Source organism: Aethalodelphis obliquidens, unplaced genomic scaffold, assembly GCF_003676395.1.
Source record: "Aethalodelphis obliquidens isolate GAN/ISIS:26980383/991018 unplaced genomic scaffold, ASM367639v1 scaffold63, whole genome shotgun sequence".
Taxonomy (NCBI): Eukaryota; Metazoa; Chordata; class Mammalia; order Artiodactyla; family Delphinidae; genus Aethalodelphis; species Aethalodelphis obliquidens.
Genome location: NW_020838007.1, coordinates 1,679,462 through 1,703,555, shown reverse-complemented (window position 1 = coordinate 1,703,555; position 24,094 = coordinate 1,679,462). Strand labels below are relative to the sequence as shown.

The window sequence follows — 24,094 nt, the reverse complement described above, 5'->3', positions numbered from 1 at the left end:
ATAGACATCTTTGGCTGGTTATCTGAGTGATTTTAATTTTCTTTGTAATTTTTAGTATATATATGTATGTGTGTCGCTTGTTAACAGTAAACGTGTATTTCTTTCATAATCAGAAATCTTTTGAAGGAGAGGTAGACCCTGTCTACAGATGAGGAGGAGGTGAGCCGTGGTCACAGGCAGCTGCCATAAGGTGGGAAGTCGCCATGTGCTTTGTGTCACGGTGGGTGTCCTCCGTCGCCTGGGCCAGGTGCCAGCACAGCCGTTCTTTCCACCCCTGCTAAGAAGCATTCTGCTTTCCATCTGAAATTACCTTTCTAGCTGACCCTCCCTCTGTGCTGGTGGGAGAGCCCCAGCCAGACACTCCTGCTGCACGTCAGGCCCTCTGGCTGCAAACACGGCTGGCTTGCCCTCTGTCGTTCTTTCTCTGCCCTGTCAGAGGTCTGGTCTTGGCCTCATTCCCTCCTCATGACCCTGATGGCTCAGCCCACAGTGGTCCCTAATTCCTCTTGAGTTTGTAGAGCCCTTGTTGGATGCATCCTGGCATGAACTGAACAGATGAACTCTTTTTTGCTCTTTTTACACTCATTATTATTTTTTTGCCTTGCCAACAGTATTATAAATTTGTTGAGTGCAGGACCTGGTCGTACACTTCTGCATCCCAGTGAGCTCCTAGCATGGTGCCTTGTCTTAGGTGAGGGATGCAGGGTAATTGCAGGGAGCGTTGTGGAAAGTAGTGCTGAGCCTTTTTTTTTTTTTGATTGAGACATTCATGTAAAGACAGGGGAGTTCAGGGTGTTACTAGATGGTTCTGTTTAACAGATAAGCGAATGAGTACCTGATCCCGGAGACAGAGGAGGATGCGTTAGGAGCCCAGGCATAATTATCTCGAAACCACAACCCCATGAGGGAGGGATGTTCCCCTCCACTTTAATAAGGTATCTCTTGGGACTTCTCTGGCGGTCCAGTGGTTATGACTCTGAGCTTTCCCTGCTGAGGGCACAGGTTCAATCCCTGGTCTGGGAACTAAGATCCCTCAAGCTGCAGTGGCCAAAAAAAAATATAAGGAGTCTCTTGCTAACCTAGGCGGGGCCTGTTAGTAACCGTTCCTGATTGAATGAGTTAAGTATCCAAGGAGGAGTAACTTATTTGGGACAGTGAGTCCTTGGAGGAGACATTTGACCTTACTTTGAGTTTTTTTTTCCGAGACCGTTTTTTCAGACATACAGAGTTGCAGGGACAGAGCAGAGCGCTCTGGCGTGCTCTCCCTCCGTTCACCGGTTCTCTCACATGGCTCTGTGCTCAGGCTTGGCGAGTAGCAGCTGGGTGCTGTCTGGCTTCCTCCCCTGGACATGGTTTCCTCCAGCTCTGCCTGGGACTCAGGCGGTAGGGTGGGGGCAGGTAGGGACCAGGGCTGAGGTGTGGCCTGGCTGCAGGTCAGCCTTTGTGCCCAGCCACTTGGCATCCAGTCCGGGAGAGGGGTGGCAAGGCGGGGAGGGGCAGAAGGCCCTGCGTGGGGACTTCTGCTCTCTGAAGCCTGTGCACCCCTTGCTCCTTCCAGTGCAGGCTCCTGGGGGTGTGGGGGCAGTGCTTGTTGCTTCAGAAATGGCTCATTCCCATCCCCGCTGTCTCCTGTTCTCTCCCTCTTTCCGACTTCCTTTCCATCCTCATCAGAGGTGCTGTGTGAGGAAGTGATCTGGCTGCTGGGTGTGGGCTGGAGCCCCTGATATAAAGTGGAGAGAATGCCAGCTTTGCCCTGCGAGGCCCTTTTGGGCCACCGCAGGCCCTTCACACCCATCGGGTTGCCGTGAGTCATGCCAGGGAGGATTCAGGCCTGAGACTGTGCAGCGGGAAATCCCTGCCAGGGGTTCAGGGTTGGAATTCAGACCCCAGACCATTGGAGTCCAAACCTGAGGGTGGGGCTGGGGCAGGTCCTGGGGCCAGGCTCAAGGGCCCTCACCAGGCTCCCATAGTGTTTCTTTGTATTGAAGTAAAGCCCACCCATGCAGTGAGCGGCCCGAGGACACGTGTCACCGTGAAAATGCCCACCAGCTGCCCAGACTACATCCTGAACAGGCCCAGCACCCTGTGCTTCAGCCGGTGCAGCCCCTGCCCCACTCTCCTGACTTCCGGGCCATGGAGACGTTTGTTCCAGAATTTCCTGTCACTGGAATCCCAAGCTCTGCAACCCTGGGTCTGGACTCTTCCGTTCAGAGTGACGTGTGTGACGTTTGTCCTCGTAGGCAGCAGGTTCTTATTTATGCCGATATTCCACTGCATGACCGCGCCCCCCACCCCCACCCCCGGTACTGTCCTGTTGTGTGTTTGACAGACATTGGGGTTAGTTCCAGTTGTTGGCTGTGTGAACACTGCACCAGGGCCGCTTTGGGTCCTGTCTCCTGTGAGTACAGTACTCGCTCTCTGGGCTCTGACCCCAGGGCTAGGTGCAGGGGTGGCCTTCAGCTTCAGCACCGTCTGGAAAATGATTTTCCCAGGTGATACCAGTTGACATTCCCACCAGCCACGTGGGGAGGTTGCCCTTGTTAGACATCTTTGCCAACACCCAATGTTGTCAAGGAAGCTGCCTTCATAACAATCACTTTGTTAATTGTTAATGCGCACTCAGATTGACCCACCGGGTGCAGAGACAGTAGGAATGGAAGGGATGGCTTAGGAGGGACAGATCTGTCAGGAAGGAAGCTGCAGAATTGGTGACGGTGTGAGGGAGGCGAGCCCTGATCCTGTGCTAATTTCTGAGAGGTGAGTGCAATGTGACGAAGCGCAGGGTGTGTGGAGTGTCAACCCTCTGGAGGAGAGAAGTCCAGCTGCCTGTGGGAGAAGCAGGGAGCAGACCTGGAAGAGCGTCAGCTGCAGGAGTGCCTCGCTGGGGCCCCAAGGGGCATGTGGGTGGAGCGGAGGGAGAGGATGTGGGTGCAGGGAAGCCAGTCCCGGCAGCGCCAGCACGTCTCCACCTCCTGTTTCAGTCAGTGTGTTCCGGGCTGGTGGGTGCGGTACTTCATCCTCTTCAGATAATGTTGCAGATGATTTCAAAACAGGAGGGTATTTTCTGTGATCTCTCTGCTCAGAGATGGCTGTTGCTGACATTTTGATCTCTTTCCTCCAGTCCTGTTTCTTTGGGCATATGACTTGATGTGTATGTATTTTAAATATGCCAACACACACACAGACCCATGTTTCTTAAGTGGAATTAGACTCTGAGTTCAGGTTTGAGTGGTGGCTTTCTCACCGCCAAGGTTCATCCCCTGGGGGGACTCTGGCTGGGACTTGTGTGCCCATGGCCCAGGTTCACATGAGACTGGACACAACAAGTCTTCTGGCAGATAGGACTCTTCCACATAGTCTGGCTCTGTCTGGGTGGGGAGGGACTGGACCGACCTCTGGTTATGGGAACAGGTTTTGTGAGACTTATCAGTTCCCACTTTCTGAGGCCCAAGCTCTCTAGGCTGAGGGAGACTCGGAGTGCATGGTTGCTCCCCGTGTGATGGCCCAGAGGGCCCCACTGCAGGGCACTCTTGGGAGTGAGCCTCCTTCAGGCATCTCTGCACAGTCATCCTGTGTGCTTGAGATAACTCTTTTATTTCCTATCTTGTTAAAAGTTCTGTTATGGACTTTTCCTTCACAGAAGTAGGGATAATGGAAGTATGGTCTCCTAGCTACTTAGCTAGAGAGTTAGCATCATATAGCCAGTGTTTCACCCATCCCTTTCCACCCCGTCCTGGACTGTCTTCAGTCACTTCCCAGATACCGTATGATTTTCACTGCTGGGACTCGAGTGCAGACCTCTGGAAGATAGGGCTTTCCTCCCCCGAAATATTTTACAAAGTCACGTGAGATAAGCATTTTAATAAGCTCTTGGGTTGGTAGAGTCTGTCCTTAACCACGTGGTTGCCCAGTGGTGAGTGGGACACGCTCAGGGCTGGAACCTGGGGAGCCACAGTGGTCCAAGGCCTGGAGCCCAGAGGCCACTGCCTGGATGGATCAAGAGGTCTTTCCAGCATCCTGGTTCTGTTGTGGTCAAACCCGCAGAATGGAGAAAATGATGAAACTTGTGTAGCTTCTGTAGCTCAAATAATGACATATGCTTTAAGAGCAGCGGTAGCGTCTTTAGGTGTTGTTCTTTCATTGATCTAATTTGTCGAGGGTTGAGAAATCTTGCAAGCAGAAATTGGAGAGCTTAAACCGATAAGAAAGTGAAGAGAAAGAGAACAGGAAGGGCTCATAGTCTGGGATGTAGTTTGGCAAACAGGCTTCCAGCTGCAGTGAGGTGAAGCAGGCTCCCTGAGTTAAGGACAGGTAGTTTGCTCTGGTTGCAGTTGGTGACTAAACCATCTGTGTCTCATCATTTCCTCACTCCGAGCTGAAGCCACCTGGGTGCTGGGGCAGGCTCGAGAGAAGACCCCCTGTCGGCTGTCTGAGCCCCGGGGAAGCTGCGTGTCCCGTGGGGGGCGGTGTGCGATGGCCCCTCTTGGGTCGGTGCCTCTGACCACACTCTGGCCAAGGGGTCCTGGGAGAACTGCAGAATGCTGGGGCAGGTGGGTGGGGGCACTGCTGATGGAGCGGAGCTTCCTGTCTCTGCGTGGACTGAGTTGGGAAGGCATAGAAAGGCGAAGGAGGCCTTTCTTCATAGCTGGCGTTCCTTGAATATTTCTTTATGGCAGAGTCAGTGGCACAATCTTTAGGTGCATTTTGTCATTTGATTTTTTTTTTAAATTTATTTATTTTAATTTTATTTTTTTGGCTGTGTTGGGTCTTCATTGCTGTACGCAGGCTTTCTCTAGGGGCTACTTTTCTTTGAGATGCGTGGGCTTCTCATTGCAGTGGCTTCTCTTGTTGCGGAGCATGGGCTTTAGGTGCGCAGGCTTCAGTAGCTGTGGCTTGCGGGCTTAGTTGCTCCGCGGCATGTGGGATCTTCCCAGACCAGGGCTCGAACCCGTGTCCCCTGCATTGGCAGGCAGATTCTTAACTACTGCGCCACCAGGGAAGTCCCTGTCATTTGATTTTTATCAAACTAATATTTGTGCATAAATTTTAAAAGTCAAGGACTGATAACAACTTACAAGAGACTGCGGTGGTCCCGACTCACTGTGTCCTCCCCTTGACTCGGGGCTTTCTTTTCTGGCCGGGGCTTTCTTTTCTGGCCAGCGTCCGTGGTTCTAAGTCACATGCACGCACGGGTCATCACGGTGATGAGTTTCTGATTATCTGTTGACTTTCTCTGGGAACGCAGCTGTTATCTCTGCCTCTCCCTTGTCCACCAGTGTTTCAGCTTCTGGGTAAATGGGTAATGAGCGCTAGTGTTTAGGGCCACATGGACAGACGTTCACAGCCGAACACAGTGGCAGACTGTGATGGTTTTTACTCCCTGGGAAAAACGTGCCTTCTTAGAAATGTGCCTAGAGTTCTGTGTGCCTGCGGCTGAGTCTTCCTCTGTCTTCAGTCACCTCTCAGTGCAGTTATCACAAGCTTGGTACTGCTGGGCTGTCTGTCCTTCTGCACCTTCCTTCTGGAGGCCTCAAGGGTGAGGCCCTCTCAGGGCTTGTCTCCTGCAGGGCTCCAGTGTTGGGGTTCTTGCTTCCTGTATCCTGGGTTTTCTTCTTTTTGGTTCACTGCCTTGTTCTACCAGCTTCCAGGAAAGGGGCTCCAGGGAGGCCATGTCAGTTTGGATGCATGTGGACTTCTAGGGCGGAGGTGCTTCCTCAAGGATTGAGAAGCCTCTCCTGCTGCTTTCTTGCCTCCAGGGGTGGCCTGTTGCTTCTCCTCTCAGGTGAGCTTTAGGGCGACTTGCCTTGAAGTCCCTTCAGTCATTTTCCAGGGAGTCCCGTTTCCTCCATGCCCTGTATTCACTCTCCCCCCATGTCTTTAAAGCTGGCCCTTTAACCCTCTTTTTTTTTTTTTTGAATTTTATTTAATTTATTTTTTTATACGGCAGGTTCTTATTAGTTATCCATTTTATACGTATTAGCGTATATATGTCAATCCCAATCTCCCAATTCATCACACCACCACCACCACCCCCGCCACTTTCCCCCCTTGGTATCCATACGTTTGTTCTCTACATCTGTGTCTCTATTTCTGCCCTGTAAACCGGTTCATCTGTACCATTTTTCCAGGTTCCACGTATATGCATTAATATACGATATTTGTTTTTCTCTTTCTGACTTACTTCACTCTGTATGACAGTCTCTAGATCCATCCACGTCTCTACAAATGACCCAGTTTCGTTCCTTTTTATGGCTAATATTCCATTGTATATAAGTACCACATCTTTTTTATCCATTCGTCTGTTGATGGGCATTTAGGTTGCTTCCATGACCTGGCTATTGTAAATAGTGCTGCAATGAACATTGGGGTGCATGTGTCTTTTTGAATTATGGTTTTCTCTGGGTATATGCCCAGTAGTGGGATTGCTGGGTCATATGGTAGTTCTATTTTTAGTTTTTTAAGGAACCTCCATACTGTTCTCCATAGTGGCTGTATCAACTTACATTCCCACCAACAGTGCAAGAGGTTTCCCTTTTCTCCACATCCTCTCCAGCATTTGTTGTTTGTAGATATTCTGATGATGCCCATTCTAACTGGTGTGAGGTGATACCTCATTGTAGTTTTGATTTGCATTTCTCTAATAATTAGTGATTTTGAGCAGGTTTTCATGTGCTTCTTCGCCATCTGTATGTCTTTGGAGAAATGTCTGTTTAGGTCTTCTGCCCATTTTTTGATTGGGTTGTTTGTTTTTTTAATATTGAGCTGCATGAGCTGTTTATATATTTTAGAGATTAATCCGTTGTCCGTTGGTTCACTTGCAAATATTTTCTCCCATTCTGAGGGTTGTCTTTTCGTCTTGTTTATGTTTTCCTTTGCTGTGTAAAAGCTTTTAAGTTTCAGTAGGTCCCATTTGTTTATTTTTGTTTTTATTTCCATTACTCTAGGAGGTGGATCAAAAAAGGTCTTGCTGTGATTTATGTCAAAGGGTGTGCTTCCTATGTTTTCCTCTAAGAGTTTTATAGTGTCCGGTCTTACATTTAGGTCTTTAATCCATTTTGAGTTTATTTTTGTCTATGGTGTTAGGGCGTGTTCTAATTTCATTCTTTTACATGTAGCTCTCCAGTTTTCCCAGCACCACTTATTGAAGAGAATGTCTTTTCCCCATTGTATATCCTTGCCTCCTTTGTCATAGATTAGTTGACCATAGGTGCGTGGGTTTATCTCTGGGCTTTCTATCCTGTTCTATTGATCTATATTTCTGTTTTTGTGCCGGTACCATATTGTCTTGATTACTGTAGCTTTGTAGTATAGTCTGAAGTCAGGGAGTCTGATTCCTTCAGCTCCATTTTTTTTCCCTCAAGACTGCTTTGGATATTCGGGGTCTTTTGTGTCTCCATACAAATTTTAAGATTTTTTGTTCTAGTTCTGTAAAAAAAATGCCATTGGTAATTTGATAGGGATAGGGATTGCATTGAATCTGTAGATTGCTTTGAGTAGTATAGTCAATATTGATTCTTCCAATCCAAGAACATGGTATATCTCTCCATCTGTTTGTATCATCTTTAATTTCATCAGTGTCTTATAGTTTTCTGCATACAGGTCTTTTGTCTCCTTAGGTAGGTTTATTCCTAGGTATTTTATTCTTTTTGTTGCAGTGGTAAATGGGAGTGTTTTCTTAATTTCTCCTTCAGATTTTTCATCGTTAGTGTATAGGAATGCAAGAGATTTCTGTGCATTAATTTTGTATCCTGCAACTTTACCAAATTCATTGATTAGCTCTAGTAGTTTTCTGGTGGCATCTTTAGGATTCTATATAGTATCATGTCATCTGCAAAGAGTGACAGTTTTACTTCTTTTCCAATTTGTATTCCTTTTATTTCTTTTTCTTCTCTGATTGCTGTGGCTAGGACTTCCAAAACTATGTTGAATAATAGTGGTGAGAGTGGATGTCCTTGTCTTATTCCTGATCTTAGAGGAAATGCTTTCAGTTTTTCACCATTGAGAATGACGTTTGCTGTGGGTTTGTCATATATGGCCTTTATTATGTTGAGGTAGGTTCCCTTTATGCCCACTTTCTGGAGAGTTTTTTTTTTTTTTTTTTTGCGTTACGTGAGCCTCTCACTGTTGTGGCCTCTCCCGTTGCAGAGCACAGGCTCTGGACATGCAGGCTCAGCAGCCATGGCTCACGGGCCTAGCCGCTCCGCGGCATGTGGGATCTTCCCAGACCGGGGCACGAACCCATGTCTGCTGCATCGGCAGGTGGAGTCTCAACCACTGCGCCACCAGGGAAGCCCATTCTGGAGAGTTTTTATCATAAATCGGGGGTTGAATTTTGTCAAGAGCTTCTTCTGCATCTATTGAGATGATCATATGGTTTTTATTCTTCAGTTTGTTAATATGGTGTATCACATTGATTGATTTGCATATATTGAAGAATCCTTGCATCCCTGGGATGAATCCCATTTGATCATGGTGTCTGATCTTTTTAATGTGTTGTTGGACTCTGTTTGCTAGTATTTTGTTGAGGATTTTTGCATTTATAGTCATCAGTGATATTGGTTGGTAATTTTCTTTATTTGTAGGATCTTTATCTGGTTTGGGTATTAAGGTGATGGTGACCTCATAGAATGAGTTTGGGAGTGTTCCTTCCTCTGCAATTTTTTGGAAGAGTTTGAGAAGGATGGGTGTTAGCTCTTCTCTAAATGTTTGATAGAATTCACCTGTGAAGCCATATGGTCCTGGACTTCTGTTTGTTGGAAGATTTTTAATCACAGTTTCAATTTCATTACTTGTGATTGGTCTGCTCATATTTTCTGTTTCTTCCTGATTCAGTCTTGGAAGGTTATACCTTTCTAAGAATTTGTCCATTTCTTCCAGGTTGCCCATTTTATTGGCATAGAGTTGCTTGTAGTCTCTTAGGATGCTTTGTATTTCTGCAGTGTCTGTTGCAACTCCTCCTTTTTCATTTCTAATTTTATTGATTTGAGTCCTCTCCCTCTTGATGAGTCTAGCTAATGGTTTATCAATTTTGTTTATCTTCTCAAAGAACCAGCTTGTAGTTTTATTGATCTTTGCTATTGTTTTCTTTGTTTCTATTTCATTTATTTCTGCTTTGATCTTTATGATTTCTTTCCTTCTACTAACTTTGGGTTTTGTTTGTTCTTCTTTCTCTAGTTCCTTTAGGTTAAGGTTAGATTGTTTGAGATTTTTCTTGTTTCTTGAGGTAGGCTTGTATTGCTATAAACTTCCCTTTTAGAACTGCTTTTGCTGCCTCCCATAGGTTTCGGATCATTGTGTTTTCATTGTAATTTGTCTCTAGGTATTTTTTTATTTCCTCTTTGATTTCTTCAGTGATCTCTTGGTTATTTAGTAACGTATTGTTTAACCTCCATATGTTTGTATTTTTTACATTTTCTTCCCTGTAATTGATTTCTAATCTCATAATGTTGTGGTTGGAAAAGATGCTTGATATTTCAATTTTCTTAAATTTACCGAGGCTTGATTTGTGGCCCAAGATGTGACCTATCCTGGAGAATGTTCCATGTGCACTTGAGAAGAAAGTATAATCTGCTGTTTTTGGATGGTATGTCCTATAAATATCAATTAAATCTATCTGGCCTATTGTGTCATTTAAAGCTTGTGTTTCCTTATTAATTTTCTGTATGGATGATCTGTCCATTGGTGTAAGTGAGGTGTTAAGAGGCCCCCACTATTATTGTGTTACTGTCGATTTCCTCTTTTATAGCTGTTAGCAGTTGCCTTACGTATTGAGGTGCTCCTGTGTTGGGTGCATATATATTTATAATTGTTATATCTTCTTCTTGGATTGATCCCTTGATCATTATGTAGTGTCCTTCCTTGTCTCTTATAACATTCTTTATTTTAAAGTCTGTTTTATCTGATATGAGTATTGCTACTCCAGCTTTCTTTTGATTTCCATTTGCATGGAATATCTTTTTCCATCCCCTCACTTTCAGTCTGTATCTGTCCCTAGGTCTGACGTGGTTCTCTTGTAGACAGCATATATATGGGTCTTGTTTTTGTGTCCATTCAGTGAACCTGTATCTTTTGATTGGAGCATTTAATCCATTCACATTTAAAGTAATTATTGATATATGTTCCTATTACCATTTTCTTAATTGTTATGGGTTTGTTTTTGTAGGTCCTTTTCTTCTCTTGTGTTTCCAACTTAGAGAAGTTTCTTTAGCATTTGTTGTAGAGCTGGTTTGGTGGTACTGAATTCTCTTAGCTTTTGCTTGTCTGTAAAGCTTTTGATTTCTCCATCGAATCTGAATGAGATCCTTGCCAGGTAGAGTAATCTTGGTTGTAGTTTCTTCCCTTTCATCACTTTAAATATATCATGCCACTCCCTTCTGGCTTGTAGAGTTTCTGCTGAGAAATTAGCTGTTAACCTTATGGGAGTTCCCTTGTATGTTATTTTTTGTTTTTCCCTTGTTGCTTTCAATAATTTTTCTTTGTCTTCAATTTTTGTCAGTTTGATTACTGTGTGTCTCGGCATGTTTTTCCTTGGATTTATCCTGCCTAGGACTCTGTGTACTTCCTGGACTTGGGTGGCCATTTCCTTTCCCATGTTAGGGAAGCTTTCGACTATAATCTCTTCAAATATTTTCTCGGGTCCTTTCTCTTTCTTTTCTCCTTCTGGGACCCCCTATATTGTGAATGTTGTTGTGTTTAATGTTTTCCCAGAGGTCTCTTAAGCTGTCTTCATTTCTTTTCATTCTTTTTTCTTTATTCTGTTCTGTGGCAGTGAATTCCACCATTCTGTCTTCCAGGTCACTTGTCTGTTCTTCTGCGTCAGTTATTCTGCTATTGATTCCTTCTAGTGTATTTTTCATTTCAGTTATTGTATTGTTCATCTCTGTTTGTTTGTTCTTTAATTCTTCTAGGTGTTCTTTAATTCTTCTAGGTCTCTGTTAAACATTTCTTGTATCTTCTTGATCTTTGCCTCCATTCTTTTTCTGAGGTCCTGGATCATCTTCACTATCATTACTCTGAATTCTTTTTCTGGAAGGTTGCCTATCTCCATTTAGTTGTTTTTCTGGGGTTTTATCTTGTTCCTTCATCTGGTACATAGTGCTCTGCCTTTTCATCTTGTCTGTCTTTCTGTGAATGTGGTTTTTGTTGCACAGGCTGCAGGATTGTAGTTCTTCTTGCCTCTGCTGTCTGCCTTCTGGTGGATGAGGCTATCTAAGAGGCTTGTGCAAGTTTCTTGATGGGAGGGACTGGTGGTGAGTAGAGTTGGGTGTTGCTCTGGTGGGCAGAGCTCAGTAAAACTTTAATCCGCTTGTCTGCTGATGGGTGGGGCTGGTTTCCCTCCCTGTTGGTTGTTTGGCCTGAGGCGACCCAACACTGGAGCCTACCCAGCTCTCTGGTGGGACCAGTGGTGGGCTCTGGGAGGACTCACGCCAAGGAGCACTTCCCAGAACTTCTGCTGCCAGTGTCCTTGTCCTCACAGTGAGCCACAGCCATCCCCCGCCTCTGCAGGAGACCCTCCAACACTAGCAGGTAGGTCTGGTTCAGTCTCCTATGGCGTCACTGCTCCTTCCCCTGGGTCCTGATGCGCACACTACTTTGTGTGTGTCCTCCAAGAGTGGAGTCTCTGTTTCCCCCAGTCCTGTTGAAGTCCTGCAATCAAATCCTGCTAGCCTTCAAAGTCTGATTCTCTAGGAATTCCTCCTCCCGTTGCCGGACCCCCAGGTTGGGAAGCCTGATGTGGGGCTCAGAACCTTCACTCCAGTGGGTGGGCTTTTGTGATATAAGTGTTCTCCAGTTTGTGAGTTACCCACCCAACAGTCATGGGATTTGATTTTATTGTGATTGCGCCCCTACTACCATCTCATTGTGGCTTCTCCTTTGTCTTTGGACGTGTGGTATCTTTTTTGGTGAGTTGCAGTGTCTTCCTGTCGATGATCGTTCAGCAGTTAGTTGTGATTCTGGTGCTCTTGCAAGAGGGAATAAGCGCAAGTCCTTCTACTCCACCATCTTGAACCAATCTCCTACCTTCTTTTTATTTTATCTTTTATCTCCTGTTTTCCATCTCTTTGTCTTCTAGCTCTGCTCTGTGGGAGATTTCTTCAATTTTATCTCTGACCCTTTGCTGCTAACATCTAATAGGCTTTTATTTGTAAGAACTTTTTTGTTGTTGTTGTAATCTGACTTTTCTGGGTTTATAGCATCTTGTTCTTGTTAAATGGATGCTATGTCTTATCTAGTTGGATATTGAGATAGTTTCTGTTTTCTTCCTGCTGAGTTTCTTGCAGGGTCTTTATCTGCCATGTTAGGTGTCTGGGAGCCCTTGGTTGGCTGCTCACTCTCATATCGGGGCACTGTGAAGGCAACTGGAAATTAGACACTCAGATTCAGTCCCCCTTTCCAACCTGGAGGTTCATATCTCATTTAATTTTATTTTTAAAATGAAATTATTGCAGGGAGCGTATTTGGATTATGACTTAAGCTAGCACCTCACCCATCATGTGTCTTCTGCAGATGGGTTTCCTCTTTTTGGAGAGCCAGACCTTACATTGGAACCTATACTTTTTTTTTTATTAATTAATTTATTTTTGGCTGTGTTAAGTCTTCGTTGCTACATGCGGGCTTTCTCTAGTTGTGGCGAGTGGGGACTACTCTTCGTTGTAGTGCGTGGGCTTCTCATTGCGGTGGCTTCTCTTGTTGCGGAGTACGGGCTCTAGGCACGTGGGCTTCAGTAGTTGTGGCACGCGGGCTTAGTAGTTGTGGCTCGCGGGCTCTAGAGCACAGCCTCAGTAGTTATGGCACATGGGCTTCATTGCTCTGCGGCATGTGGGATCTTCCTGGATCTTCCTGGCGGATTCTTAACCACTGCGTCACCAGGGAAGTCCTGGAACCTGTATTCTTTTATTCTGACTGATCCTTTATCATCCTCCTCTCCAAATAAATTCCTGATTTTTAAAAAATTTGGTGCCTCAGAGAGTATAATATTTTGGGGGACCAACCAAAGGAAATATAGGTCCTTTCTCACTTGAAAATATGAAACCCATAGATGTAGTGAGAATTTGTCAGAGTTGTGTTTCCCTCTCAGGGCCATTGTGGTGATTTGTTTTCCTCTGGTCTGTCTTCCCCTCCTATCTCGTCTGGAGGCAGGCTCCCAGGATTCCTTGGTGCTGGGCAGGTACAGAAGCTTTGGGCTGGCCACATCTGTGGAATGCATGGGCCCAACTGGCATTTAGGGAGGGTGGGACAGTTTTCTCTCTTGTGCTGACCTGAGCTGTGCTTTACCAAACAAACATCACCTAGGGCTGTGCCACAAGTGTGGGGAGCTCAGACACACAGGCCCTGGCTGAGAGTGGGGTGGGGGCTGCCCTCAGCACCCCTCCTCAGATGTCAGGGCAGGGCTTGAGGTGCTGAGGTTCAGATACCTTTTTCTTATCTCTCTGGTTGGTGGGTGATAAAAATGTGTGAGGAATCTGTTTTCCATCTGGTAAAATCTTTTCCCCTTTTTGGCGTTTACTTTGGGCGATGTGCTTAGGAAAGCCTTCCTCCTCCTGATGTTGGGTATGTAACTGTCCTCCTGTTGTCTTCCAGTACTTTTGTGGTTTGGGATCTTACACTGGTTGAAGGGTTGCACACACCAGCTGCAGGCTCCTGTCCCAGTTTGGTGAACAGACTGCACACACAGGTGGTACTTCACCAGGAAGCTTCTCCTCGAGGGTGGGGCAGGGCTGGCAAAAACTTACATCCATGAGAGGTCAGTTGGTTGACGGGTGTCATGGTTTTCAAATCAGGGGAAGATGCCTCTGGGCAGAATGAAAGTCTTTGGGTGGGTGGAGGGCATCCCGTCTGCCTGAGGCCAGGAGTTTAGACACTGGCACAGAGCCAAGGAACTTGGGCTCCCAGGAACTCAGCTTCTGTTGGACCGGGGAGGCAGCATTGAGGAGGGTGGGGTAAGGAGAGAAGGGAACATAGGTGGGAGAGTCAGGCGAGACTGTTCTCCGACTGATTTCCTTAACACCCTGGTGCTTCCCGTGCCAGTGTGCCTGATGATGTTACTGCTGTAATCCTCAGGACAACCCCGTGAGGTGGCATTGTCACTGTCCTCCCTCTGTAGGAGAGGACACACAGGCACCTCAAGGTGGCGCCTCCCTCGGGGATCACTGGCAGGGTGGGTGTGGTGGGCAGTGAGGGCAGATGGAAGCCTGAGTGCACGTCGAGCTTACGTCCAGGCGCACCTGCCCAGGGACACACAGTGGGCTGGGTGTTTGCCTTTCCTCTGCAGATTCCAGTGTCGGGGATGAGGACTGGACTCCAGTCGACAAATTGAGTTTCCCACTTTGGAGACAGGGCGGAGGTGAGGAGGAGCAGGTGTGCTGAGGCTGGACCTGTCCTAGCGCCCTTCATCCTAGCCTCAGTCCCTTCTGAGCATCCTTTATGGAGAGGATGTGCCTGGGGGTGGAGTGCCTCCAGGACCAGAGCTGGACAGTGGTCAGGGTGGAACTTGATCCCCGGTCTGTGTGTTCTGTACAAGTGATCGGAGACCAGGCCCTCCCTTCTCTGCTTCCTGCCAGGTCCATCTGCCCAGCACAGGCCTTTCCCCAAGCCCCCTGGCCTCTACCACTGGGACGTGCCTGTGCCAGGCTTGGTGTCCCCTGAGCCTGTCACAGCAGTTCTGGGTTCTGCATGTCGTGTCCGTCAAAGTACATGGTTGCGCCATCCCTCATGTTATAAAAAATTGACACAGATGACCGCCTGCAGCACGCAGAGGTGGATGCCATGGTCTGTTCTCCAGGTGTTCGTGGGACAGACAGGAAGCCAGCGATTTCCACAGGAGGTGCCGTGGGTGTGGTCAGAGTGACCACAGGGTTTCCGTGAGGCAGAGAATAGGGGTGCTGCGTAAGTACGAGGTCGGAGGGCCCAGCGGGCAGGGCTAGGGAGAGAGCCGCCCTGGGAGAACGAGCAGAGTGGGTGAGGGAGGGGAGGGGCCTCCTCGCTGGACGGGCTGCCTGCCTTGCTGCTGAGGAGGAAGGCCCTTGAGGCAGGCGGGACATGGACTTGGGCAGAGGCTTGGGGAGCTGACGAGGGGGTGGGGATGGGGTGGGGCCTGGAGACAGAGGCCACCACAGGGATGGCCACGGGTGCAGTGTGACATGCGGTGAGGATTGAACTGCAGGGAATGGCGTTCAGAATCCGGAAGCGAAGAGAAGGCTCCCGGGCATCCCGTCTGGACCATTGTGGGGCACAGAGCTCAGGCTGTTGGATGTTTTCTTTTTCTTTTTTTTTGCGGTACGCGGGCCTCTCACTGCTATGGTGTCTCCCGTTGCGGAGCACAGGCTCCGGACGCGCAGGCTCAGCGGCCATGGCTCATGGGCCCAGCCGCTCTGCGGCATGTGGGATCTTCCCAGACCGGGGCACGAACCCGTGTCCCCTGCATCGGCAGGCGGACTCTCAACCACTGTGCCACCAGGGAAGCCCTGGGTGTTTTCTTGGTGTGTCACCACAGGTGGGGTCTGGGCTCCAGGTGGGGGACTCACGGGGCCCAGGTGGTGGGTCAGGTCTGGACCAGAGACCAGTGGAGCTCTGCCTGGCAGACGGGTGGCTGTGGAGCAGGGGCAGACCCCCCAACCCTCTCCCACCCCCAGGTGCCTTGTGGAGCCTGGGTCTCAGTGAGGGCTGCGTGCTCTCAGCCCCCAATCATCTTGTCAGGGCTGGTCCGCCCAGGCCGTGGCCTGCAGACAGCCCTTCTGTCTCTCATGGTACTGATGCCTCCCTGACAGCCGCCAAGGTACTGGACCTGTGGCCGGGGTCTCGCCTGTGGGGCAGACCACGTGCTCACGTTCCTCCCTCCAGGCTTCTGAGGCTCTCCCTCTGCCCCAGTTGTGCTAGTTTGACTGTGTTTATTGACAGTCATTTATTGACAGTTGCCAGCAGAAGCCTGTTATCTGGGGGCGGAGGCCCAGGAGCCCATGGGTCCTGAGTGCGAAGGAGGGAGCCGGCACCTGTGCAGGCGCGTGAGATGCAGTACGTCGTGGTCAGAGCCCGGATGGATGGCGCCTCTGACAAAATGCTGAGGTGGCCGAAAATGACAGGACAGGCCCTTTCCTTGGGGGAAAGCGGAGGATTAGAACAGCAGAACTGCCTGCTTCCTTTTTTGTCTCATCTTCTATTTTATGGAGTATGATCTGCAGACTGAAAACAGCAGCAAGAACGTTTTTTGTTTTTTGTTTTTGTTTTGTTTTTAATTTTTGGCCGTGCCGCACGGTATGTGGGATCTTAGTTCCCTGACGGGGGATCAAACCCGTGCCCCCTGCAGTGGAAGTACAGAGTCTTAACCACTGGACTGCCAGGGAAGTCCCAAGAGCAAGAACATTTTTAACAGTATGGTTTGCAGAACTGAGAACAGTGTTCAGGGTGCCTGTCAGTTCTCCTGTTCGGGCGGCGCTGCGGGCGCAGTGGGGACGTGGCTGGTGCTCCTGGCAGAGCCTTCCCCCCGCCCCTGCCATGAGACCCCTTCCCTGAGCACGATGAGCACGAGCACGCTGAGACCACCAGGCAGAACTGGGTGGTTACCCAGGCCCCGCTGCCTGCTGCTTGTGTTCCATTCTTGTCCACAGACACCTGTTTCTGGCCTCCTGTGTAGTTGATGCCCTTCAGGCTCTTGAGTCACTAACAGCCGGTGCCCGTGCGTCCCCATCGTCTGTGGCGTTGCCCTGACCACGACAGGCCAGGGCTCCTGCTCCAGGCGATCTGGTGTCTTTGGGCCTGGAAAGGTCCCTCCACCACGAAGCACAGGTCTGTCTTGTCTCTGCGGACGTGCCAGGGTCTCTGCTGCAGGCAAGATGCAGTGTCCGCGGGGGGCCTGCAAGCCTGCCCCCTTCAGAGTTGTTGCCAGCAGCTCGGAGGACCATTTGTCACCAGCCAGGTGCCTGGCCAAGCCCCCAGGTCGTCTGCTCGTGACGCAGGGCTGTCTGCGCCCCTCTTGGCCACTCTGCGCTTCACCTGGCTCCTGGGGCCTCTTCTCAGCCAGCTGCCAGCCGTCACGGCCCCCTCATGTGTCTACCGCTGTCCTTGGGGTTGCCCCAGTGGTCCGCGGCTCTGTGGCCCTCAGCTTCGGGCAAGCCTCTGTGGTAGGGTTAGCCTCATATGGCTGTTGGAGGAGGGATGGGGGTGCTGGGGAGACCCCCCCTTGAAGACAGGTCTGCTCAGTCACTTGTCGGAGCTGCTCGAGGGCTCAGAACCCACGTTCGCACGTGGGATGCCTGCTCCGCTGGCCTCAGCCCCTGAGCGCCAGGTCCCCCTGGCCTGTCAGGGTCTCGCCTTGTCCTCCTGCATCCTTCCTTTTGCCTCTCTTTGATCCTGGTCACACATCCCCTCGTGCGAGCATTTGCTCTACTCTGGATGCTTCTCCAGCGGGAACCCGTTGCTGCCTCCTGGCCCTGGTGCAGGCTCAGGGAAGCAGGCGGGAGGTGGGGACTCTGGCCTCACGTGTGGAATCTGGCAGTGTGGTAGTCAGCAGCATTTTATCTTTCTTTATACGTTAGTACAGATTTATCCATCTCAGCATTTAGCCTCTTGTCTGGGGTTTCTCTCGGGATCACGAATGTGATCCTGCAGCCCATGTGCACACTCTTTCAGTACCCAGGGTGTGTGTGTGTTTGGAGCCATCAGAAAGCCTTCCAGCACCGGCTGGACTAGGCTTGTTGGATTCCCTTGGGAGAGGGGGGGTCTTTATCAGTGAGCCCAGCGCTGGGAAGACAGGTCGGGAGACCCATCCTGTGGAGAAGAAGGCGGGCTGTGAGCAGAGGGGCCAGGCTTGTGGACCTGAGCCTGATGTGCTCCTTCCTTTCTAACAAATGCGCACCTATCCTTCCCTTCGTCTGGGGGGGGGGGGGGGGGGGGGGAATGTGTGCTACCATCCAGAGGAGCTCGGGCTTAGCCATGTGCAGCAGAGCATCATGTGATGAAAACCTGGGGTCACATTCCGTCTCTTGCCATGCATGTGTTGGCATTTGTGTGGTCTCCTGCCCCCAGCTGGAAGTTGTTGAGGTCGGGCTCATCTCCTTGGTCCCACTGGGAGGAGCTGCATGTCTGACACAGGGGCCTTTGCCTTGGGAGGAACTGAGAGGTGACTGGCATGGCCCCTTTTTTCCAGCAGAGGAGGCTTCCAGAGCAAGGGTCCCACTGCTCTTGACGCCAGAGTTGGGTGGGGGCTCAGGTCACGTAGAGGGCAGGAAATGGAGGCCAGCTGGACGCCCTGTTGTTTAATGTGCTGGTTGTGAGGAGCCTCTGGGCCTGGCCCCTCTGCCCGCTCAAGCGGGGTGGCTGCTTTGTTTCATGGTGACCGCCTTTCCTGTTCCTTCCTTCTCGTGGCGCTGCCCGCCTTCTCCTTTGCTCAGCTGCCTTTCATCGCTGTGCTGAGAGCCCCCCCCCTTCGTGCCTCTCCTGGGCCTCAACCAGGCTGGTGGGCCAGGCCACATCCGTGGGCCTGCTGGCCAGGGAGCCTGTGTCAACATCTCTCCTCCTCTGTGTTCCAGAGAGGATGCCATGAGGAAGGCTGGTGTGGCCCACAGTAAATCCAGCAAGGACATGGAGAGCCACGTGTTTCTGAAGGCCAAGACTCGGGTAAGGCCCTGGGGGGTGGCTCCCAGTGGGGATGCTGCTGGAGGGCAGGGTGCCAGGCCATGGGGACGGGGTGGCTGCTCACTGTTGGGTGGCATTCTGTGGGAAGATCCTGTGTTTGTGGTATAGGTGCGGGAGGGGATTGGGTGGGCATCCAGGATGCAGGCGCAGCCTCTGACCCCAGACCTTGCTGTTGGCACCCCCATTCGTGGTCAGCTCCCGTGAATCCTGTAGGGCGCTCCCTCGGGCCCCGGTGGTTCCTGTGGACGGTGCTCTGAGTAAGAACCTCTCTGTCCTCAGGCTCAGCCCTCCTGTGGGTCAGGGCCCTGACAGGTGGGCCCAGAAGGGTTCCTGTCCCTTTTTGTTAAATGATGCAGGTGATGCTCGTGGAGGGCGAGGTTTTGGTGAGGACGATGCTTGGGAACTTCACAGGTGGAGTGGTTGGGGCGGGTTTCCTGTGTGAGCTCTCGCGTGAACTGGGCATCACCAGGGGCTTCACGTGACCACCTCTTGTTATCTGCCTTGGGGTAGAGCTGCTCGTAGAAATGAAACAGAACAGGCACAAAGAAGCAAGCGGCTTGTCTGGGTTACCTGGCTCGTGCAGGGCGGGCTGTGTCTGCTGCACCAGCTCTGCTGAGCACCTGATGCCCGAGCGTGGTGCTGGAGCTCTAAGACCTACTGTGTGTCAAGAATCAGAAACAGGGACTTCCCTGGTGACGCAGTGGTTAAGAATCCGCCTGCAAATGCAGGGGACACGGGTTTGAACCCTGGTCCGGGAAGATCCCACATGCCGTGGAGCAACTAAGCCTGTGCGACACAACTACTGAGCCTGCGCTCTTGAGCCTGCACACCGCAACTACTGAGCCTGTGTGCTGCAACTGCTGAAGCCCGTGCATCTAGAGGCTGTGCTCTGCAACAAGATAAGCCACCACAATGAGAAGCCCACGCATTGCAACGAAGAGTAGCCCCCACTCACTGCAACTAGAGAAAGCCCGCACGCAGCAACGAAAACCCAATGCAGCCAAAAAGAAATACATAAATAGATAAATTTTTTTTAAAAAAAGAAGAGAAAAGAAAGAATCAAAAGCAGATGCTATATATGGTTGGATCCAGGTTTAGGTAAACCAACTGTCAAGACGTACAGAGGTCCGTTGGGGAAACTTAGCCTGGTTTGAGTGTTTAGATGAGGTAAACATTTTCTGAAATGGAAAGGTAGAGATGATTGGCCGGAGAGTGCAGCTTCCAAAACAGAAACCATGTGTACAGCCTGGGCTTGGAGGTCAGAGCACACCAGCATGTGTTTGTGAGCACAAGTAGGTGGAGGACGAGCAGCAGAAGCCCGTGCACTGAGGTGGGCAGGCTCGTGCTGTGGACATAGAAAATGGTAAGTGTTATATTCTTTTTTTATAGCAACTTTATTGAGCTCTAATTCATATACTGTACAATTCACCAATTTAAAGTGTACAGTTCAGTGGTTGGTCTTTTAGGATCTTCACAGAGTTGTGCAGCCATCACCACAATCCATTTTAGAGCATTTTCCTTTTTCTTTTTTTTTTTCTTTGGCCACACCTTGCAGTTTATGGGATCTCAGTTCCCCGACCAGGGATTGAACATGGGCCATGACAGTGAAAGCCCGGAATCCTAACCACTTAGGCCCCCAGGGTACTCCCTAGAGCATTTTCTAAAGAATCTCTATATCCGTTAGCCAGCACTCGCCATTTTCCCTCAACCCTCAGTCCTAGGCAACCACTTACCTGCTTTCTGTTGCTATAGATTTGCTTGTTTTGTACTTTTCATATAAATGCATCATAAAATATATGTTTCTGTGACTGGCTTCTTTCACTTAGCATAATAGTTTTAATGTTCACCCATGAACCATGTTGTAGCATGTACTTTATTCCTTTTTATTGCCAAATAATATTCCATTGTATGGATGTACCATATTTTATTTATCCATCACCAGTTTATGGACATCTGGAGCGTTTCCACTTTTTGGCTGTTATAATAATGCTGCTATGAACATTTGTTTGCAAACTTTCCTGGGGACATATGTTTCCATTTCTCTTTCCTGTATACCTAGGAAAGGAACTGCTGAATCAGATGGTAACTCTGTATTTAACCTTTTGAGGAATTGCCAGACTGTTTTCAAAGCAGCTGCACCATTTTACATTCCCACTAGGAGTGTATGAGGTTCCAGTTTCTCCATTCCTCATCAATACTTGTTACTGTTTTTTTTTTTTTATTATAGCCATCATAATGAGTGTGAAGTGGTATCTAATTGTGGTTTTGATTTGCATTCCCAGATGACTTACTGTGTTTATTGGTCATTTGTATATTTTCTTTGGAGAAATGCTTATTCAAATCCTTTGCCCATTTTAAAATTGAGTTGTTGGTCTTTTTATTGCTAGATTGTAAGAACTCATTATTATTAGATACATTATTTGAAGATATTTGGGAGATAAGAACCTTGGTGAGGGCTTATTGAATTATTTCAACTTTCGAAATGCACAACTTGTTGGTCCAGTATTTGTTGTCTATTGCTTTATAAGGAACTACCGCAAAATGTAGTGGCCTAGAGCAATAGTTGGTATCTGTCCTGATTCTGTGGGTCAGGATTGGGATGATTGGAACTGCCTGGCTGGCCATTCTTCTGGTCTCACTGGTGACCTCGGCGCAGCCACATTCAGCTGGCAGCCACCTGGTGTCTCCAGCAGCATAGCCCGGGCTTCGTTACGGCACAGTGGCTGGCTTCCAAGGCAGGGGACGTGGAAGCTGTCAGTCCCCTGAAGTCCTAGAACATCTCTGGGTCACAGCAAGTCCTAAGGCCAGTGTGGAGTCTGGGGAGGGAGTCGCCTCCACCTTCTCTGTGCGCTGTGGCCTGTGCATCCAAGGAGGCCAGCGGTTGTTAGCTGCCATCTTGGAGACTGGCCACCCCAGAGACCCTCCCAGCAGCTGGGGAATAAGTCTTCCATCCCGAGGGGGCGACTGGCAGCACAACAGCCCCCGTCACTGTCCTCACCTCTCCTTACTGCAGCCCACACCACACCTTAGCAATTTCAGTTGCATCTCCTTTGGTCAGGCTGGTTCTAAATCCCTAACTTCAAGAGGAGGCCCTGACTGTTTGGAAGAGAGGTATTTATAGAGAGGTCTGGGAAGTTTCCTATGTCATTTTTAGAGACAGACTTTCTGCTTGGACACTGCTGTCCGATGTCCAGTTTATTAGTCCTGCTCAAGCCCCACATGGAGCCTTGGGCCCTGTCATGCGGTGAGACCTTTCCTCCAGGGTAGGGCTCCAGAGGGACTCTCCAGTCAGGTGGCAGCCGGCACGCTTGTTACTTGCCCCTCCTGCCTGAGACCCCATTAGAATGACTGTGAAAGAATGTAAAAGGTGGGACCCAGAGCAAAGAAAAGGATACAGAAGAGTGATTTCTGTTTTTAGACTCCAGGAGGGTCCGGGAGGCAGAGGAGGTCATGGAAAAGGGGCTAACCTTCTCTTGGAATCCTGGCAAGCAGGTGGGTCCAGAGGTGTCCACCCTAAAGGAAACCAGGTCATCCATGGGCACCTCAGGCTGCCTGGTATACAGCCCGGGCAAGGAAGACCTTGAGCACTCTTGTCTAAAAGACCACCAGCTCCAGATTGCCTGGTTGGTGCATGCTTCCAGTGTGGTGTTAGCACCCAGAGTTAAAGCTCTTCCCATTCTGTCAGGGGCTGGCCCTGGGTCTAACGGCCAGGCCCCATTGCTCCCTCTAAAGTGATGTGATGTCGCCTTGTAAGGCCCATGAAGCAGGTACAGTGCTGCTCTCCCCAGGATGCAGATGAGGAGGCTCAGGCACACAGATGCCAGGTAACTTGCCCAGGAGGTCACACATCCTGGGGGTGTGGGGTAGGAGCCTACCCTCTTTGCTACTTGTGCTACTTCCCCCCATCTAGCAAAGCAAAAGACACCCAAACACCCACTTTAATTCTTAACATCTGAATTCCTGCAGGTGGGACTGCTCTCTGCCTCAAGGCAGAAACCACTTTCCCTGGGGGTGGTGGGTGGTATAATAATAGCAGCTCTAAGCACTCTGCAGATTCATGAAGGTATGGCATCTGCTGGATGAGAGCACAGCCAGGGATCCCGGGACCTCTGCGTCGGCACCCACAGCTGCAGTGCCTAGAGAGGCTTATTACAGCTGGGTGCATTGCTGAACATGTACTTATCACTTGGTTGTTTTTAAATTAAGCTTATATGTTAAACACACATCAACTGTTTTGCACGTTGTATAGTATTATGCAGAAGTAGTGCATGTCTCTGGTTTACAGCTGTAAACGCTGAGTCCCCACGGTGGGGGCCAAGGTGAAACCCAGGGACCAGGAGGCCGAGAACATCAGAACTGGGAAGTGACCTGGAGGCTAATTAGAGGAGGGCTGAGGGGCACAAGCAGCTGCTGGAATAACAGGGCAAGAGCACAGCCTGGGGAGAGCGGGAAGAGGCCGTGCACGTCTGATGAAGGAGACACTCTCCAACCTTCAGCCCTTTTTACGGACCTCGCAAGCCCAGGGTTGGCCTTTTGAATGAAACCGAATACATCTTCTGCTATCTTTGTTTAATCAGGGACAGCTATTGGAGGAGAAAAGCACACTTGTGCCGCATGAAAAGACTAGTATTTTCTGAAAAACTGCTGGGACCTGCTAGATAGGCCTGGGTGTGGCCAGTTTTGACAGGTCCAGGGCTGTGCTCCTGCCCTCTGCTGTTTGCGGGGTGACAGCCAGGCCTCCTCCTCCACTACCCGGCGTCGGCGTGCTTGCTCGGAGGCCTCTTTGGAAATTCTACTTCTTTGGTTTTCAGTTGCTCCATTTTCACTAGCATGTACTGAGGAGCTGAGAGAGTACAGACACTCCGTGTAGTCCTCGTGACTTTCTCCAGTTCAGCTGTGAAGAACACAAGGTGTGGGGCAAATCAGCGGTAGCATGGGGAGCTAGCTTGCTTTCTTTCGATCTTATTTTTTAATTTAAACTGGGTAAGGAACCCACTGTCATTTGTTTTATTATTTAATTTTTGTATGTTTAAAATATTTTATAATGTATAAGGGTAAAATTTTAAAATACGTGAATCACAACACAATATTTACCAAAGGTCCCATGTTGCTGAGAACACTGGCTCTGGAGCACCTGCTCTGGGAATTGATACATTTTTCAAGTATGAGGAAAAGTTTCTAACAGACTTTGTAGAAACTGACAAAATGATTCTAAGGAAACTCAAGGGACCCAGCATAGCCAAAACAATCTTGGAAAAGAACAAATGGTGCTGGGACATCTGCTGGATTATCACATGTATGATATTGAGGTGGGACCCCAGTCTCATACCATATACCAGCATTAACTCAAAATGGATCAAAGACCTAAGAGCTAAAACTGTTAAACTTTTATTTTTTATTTATTTTTGGCTGCATTGGGTCTTCATTGCTGTGCACAGGCTTTCTCTAGTTGCAGTGAGCTGGG

General features: G+C 49.3%; 1 protein-coding gene across 10 annotated transcripts in view; it reads left to right on the top strand.

Moving 5' to 3' along the window:
* The window catches only part of MED15 (mediator complex subunit 15), a 61,615-nt gene that overhangs the window by 6,423 nt on the left and 31,098 nt on the right, over positions 1-24,094 (top strand). For 6 of the 10 annotated variants that reach the window (XM_027088593.1, XM_027088595.1, XM_027088594.1 and 3 more), the window contains exon 2: positions 18,525-18,612. In XM_027088593.1, coding sequence (XP_026944394.1) covers positions 18,525-18,612 — 88 coding nt within the window. Of the gene's footprint in view, positions 1-11,303; positions 11,527-13,581; positions 13,745-14,272; positions 14,345-14,734; positions 14,887-16,604; positions 16,783-18,524; positions 18,613-24,094 lie in introns of those variants that run through there. The other 4 variants (XM_027088590.1, XM_027088589.1, XM_027088591.1 and 1 more) reach the window with 4 other exon arrangements.